The sequence below is a fragment of the Rhagoletis zephyria genome, unplaced genomic scaffold (genome assembly GCF_001687245.7).
Source record: "Rhagoletis zephyria isolate East Lansing unplaced genomic scaffold, Rhagoletis_zephyria_1.1 Rzeph_scaffold_00991, whole genome shotgun sequence".
Lineage (NCBI taxonomy): Eukaryota > Metazoa > Arthropoda > Insecta > Diptera > Tephritidae > Rhagoletis > Rhagoletis zephyria.
Genome location: NW_016158075.1, coordinates 103,461 through 106,960, shown reverse-complemented (window position 1 = coordinate 106,960; position 3,500 = coordinate 103,461). Strand labels below are relative to the sequence as shown.

General features: G+C 36.2%; 1 protein-coding gene across 2 annotated transcripts; it reads left to right on the top strand.

The window, feature by feature from the left end:
• Positions 1-276: 276 nt before the first annotated feature.
• LOC108362335 (obg-like ATPase 1) lies at positions 277-3,236 on the top strand. 2 transcript variants are annotated; one of them, XM_017615266.1, is made up of 7 exons: positions 277-333; positions 392-446; positions 609-803; positions 1,881-1,941; positions 2,007-2,388; positions 2,460-2,795; positions 2,874-3,236. In XM_017615266.1, exons 3-7 carry the CDS (start codon positions 623-625, stop codon positions 3,105-3,107), a joined length of 1,194 nt encoding a protein of 397 aa, XP_017470755.1. In that variant the 5' UTR covers positions 277-333; positions 392-446; positions 609-622; the 3' UTR covers positions 3,108-3,236. The 2 variants fall into 2 exon arrangements, with proteins under 2 accessions (XP_017470755.1, XP_017470754.1); XM_017615265.1 differs by having other exon boundaries at positions 606-803.
• The last annotated feature ends 264 nt before the right edge of the window (positions 3,237-3,500 follow it).

Sequence of the window (3,500 nt, the reverse complement as noted above, 5' to 3'; positions counted from 1 at the left end):
TTGGGAACCGTGACGCGCCGATTGGAGCTGCCAACGATATTTTCTGTTTTTGACTTCGGTTTTATTGCAATTAGCTGGTAGTTTTTTAGTATTAAACGGTTCGCTTTAATTTTGAATGCTGTTACAACAATTCGCATAAGAATAACATATTTTTCAAAAATCATTATATATAACAAATAAATTTTCACCGTGTATTTATTATTGCGAACGTTTTTAAAATTTTCCATTCACAGTAGCCAACAGTGACAGCTTTGCTAATTTGACAGCTGACGTTTCTTTACGTGCATGTGTGCGACCGTATTGATTCAGTGCCGGCTGTGGTGCAGAATAAGAGTAATTTTTCGGTGATTTATTAGCTTTAAAATATATTAAACTTTTATTTAATTCTTAGTAAAGCTTAGTTTTAGTAGTACAGCTAAATCCTTTGCATTTGGCAGTATTTTAAGGTAAGTTTCGCGACGTTGAGGTTATGTAGCAACAACAGCACTAATTCAGCACAAGTGCTGCTGCCAACTATACAAATATTTACCAAAAATAGACAAAATGCGTGTACATATAAACAGTAATGAGTCCTGTACGACTAATTTACTTTTTAATATTTTCAGCAGCATAAACCAACACAATGCCACCGAAAAAGCATGAAGAACCCGAACGTAAACCACTAATTGGTCGCATTGGCACAAATCTACGCATTGGTATCGTTGGTGTACCCAATGTTGGCAAGTCAACGTTCTTCAACGTACTGACCAAAAGTGCTGCACCAGCGGAGAACTTTCCTTTCTGCACAATCGATCCAAATGAGAATAAGTATTCCAATTATCTGTTCAAGTCCATGATGTGTTACACTTAAGAAACTAGATATTGCTAACCTGAAGCTACTTGCATCGCTGCGGTACATATGTACGTAGGGATTTTTATATTTTAATTATAATAATTTGCATACGGATTGGAAGTAAGCCACTTAAATGAAATAACAAAAACACGAATATGTTCTTACTCCAACTGCTGGAAGCATACTTTAGATCAATTTTGCGAACGTGAGTCTATTAAAGTTTACTGCTGTGAGCTAAAATGAAGGTGTGTCTTGTTGAGCTCTTCAAATAGCTCTTTTGGGCGTGCATTGGGCGCTCCTCTTTATATCTCTTTTTCCTAGATTTCCGCCATGACTTACTCAAAAGCAGTCCAAAATTATTATAATTTGCGAACACTATTCTGCTGCACACAGCCTGTGAAAACGCTTTTCTACGAACCGCAGTGCTGCCGTTGGCCACTGTAGAAAGAATTGCCAACCAATCCTTTATTTTAATTCGAGTTTAGTTTTGCTTCACAGCAGAAAAAGGAAAATAAGCAATAATGGGCGTTGGTAATTTCGTATGCAAATCTTCGCTGGACGCCTGTAGAAAATTTAAAGATTCGTAAAATGCCTGCAAACAGGTTAAAAAAAAACTAATGGTAAAAAAGAAAAAAAAAAAAATTTAAAATGCTCTGGTCACTATTCGCCGGTATTAAGTTGACCAAAAGCAGTCTGACATGATAGCTTGCTTATACGAAAGGTGATCGTCTCCTAAGCGAAATGGCGTTCACTGCCGGAGGACATTCTAAAATTACAGGAAATTATAGGAAATTGCAATGATTGGCTGTGTTGAAATGCATTTCCAATAGCGACATGGCATTACCAATGGACGATGGTTCGTAGTAATAAAAAAAAGTTTTACCTTCAGCCGTAAAAAAAAAATCCTTAAGGCTCGTTATTGTTTAAGTTGTTCAATTAAGATAAGTTCGCTAAATGCTGAATTCGAAAACATTGAAGTAGCAAGAGTAAAATGGTGCCGCTCGTTGACTTTGTGATGACTAATCTTATTCTTTTCTTGTTTCATTACGTAGGGTACCAGTGCCAGACGACCGCTTCGATTTTCTGTGTGACTATCACAAGCCGGTCTCGTGAGTTCAATGAAATAATTTACAGAAATTAACATCTTATTTTTGTTTTACTTTAAATATTTAAGGAGGGTGCCTGCCTTCCTCAATGTGGTCGATATTGCCGGTCTGGTCAAGGGGGCGTCTGAAGGTCAAGGTCTTGGCAATGCTTTCTTATCGCACATAAGCGCCTGCGATGCTATTTTCCATTTATGTCGTGCTTTCGAAGATCCTGATGTAACTCATGTAGAAGGTGAAGTAGACCCTGTACGTGATTTAGACATCATTTCCGAGGAATTACGTCTAAAAGATGAAGAGAAGTTACTGCAGAATTTAGATAAATTAGAAAAGGTAGTTGCACGTGGTGGTGACAAGAAGCTCAAGCCCGAATACGATGCAATGTTAAAGATTAAAGGCATTTTAGTAGATGAGAAAAAGCATTTACGATTTGCTGACTGGAATGCACATGATGTATGTTACGTACGAATATGTACAAACTGATATTAATTGTTGTGAACAATACTAATACTTTTTTATTACAGATTGAAACACTCAATAAATATATGTTCCTTACATCGAAACCAGTCATTTACCTGGTAAATTTATCAGAGAAAGACTTTATTCGCAAAAAGAACAAGTGGCTACCCAAAATAAAAGAGTGGGTGGATAAGTATGATCCCGGCGCAGTTATAATTCCATTCTCTGGAGCATTTGAACACACATTAGCTGAGAAAGATGATCTCGAGCGCAAGCAATATGAAGAGGAAGTCAAATGCAAGAGTCAGTTGGACAAAATAATTGTTACTGGCTACAAAGCTTTACAGCTAGAGTACTTCTTCACAGCCGGACCAGATGAAGTCAAGGCATGGACTATTCAGGTATATATACTCAGCAATCAAAGTATGATATAGAAGAGTGAACTTAAAATTAATAAAATTACATTCTTGTATTATCAGAAAGGAACAAAGGCTCCACAAGCTGCTGGACGTATTCACACCGATTTCGAAAAGGGTTTTATTATGGCTGAAGTAATGCATTTCATTGACTTCAAAGAAGAAGGCTCAGAGGCTGCTGCCAAAGCAGCTGGTAAATATCGTCAACAGGGCCGTAACTACGTCGTTGAAGACGGTGATATAATTTTCTTCAAGTTTAACGCCGGTGCTGGACTAAAAGATGCTAAAAAAAAATGATACTATGTATTTATACTACTGTTTGCAATGTTTTACATAAATTTAATAATGTATTCTCAAAGTTTTCTATTTGCTTGAATTTGTAATTTTGGCTAACTATATTCATAAAAGTATAAAATATGCTGGACATTTGAAATTTTTGATTAAACATTGCCCTAAGGCGAGGAGGAAACTAGCAGTTCTAAAACGAATCGATTTAGTTAACTATAACATTTTGCTTAGCAAGCAAAGTATATATGTAAATAGTATTTTCATATACGAATTCAGGATTCAGAATAATGCAGACTTAATTTACACTCTTGAACAAAGTTGAGTTATGCAGTTTTTTAGCCCATTCAATTTTAGTATAACAGCAAGCCTGATGTAGCTCGGATTTACCAATGATTTTTGATA

What these genes read in the sequence shown, in the direction of transcription:
- LOC108362335 (XM_017615266.1), top strand. Translation starts at nt 623, where the DNA reads ATGCCACCGAAAAAGCATGAAGAACCCGAACGTAAACCACTAATTGGT. An exon ending in GACTATCACAAGCCGGTCTC is followed by an intron (nt 1,942 to 2,006) that starts GTGAGTTCAATG and finishes TAAATATTTAAG; the next exon opens with GAGGGTGCCTGCCTTCCTCA. An exon ending in CTGACTGGAATGCACATGAT is followed by an intron (nt 2,389 to 2,459) that starts GTATGTTACGTA and finishes TTTTTATTACAG; the next exon opens with ATTGAAACACTCAATAAATA.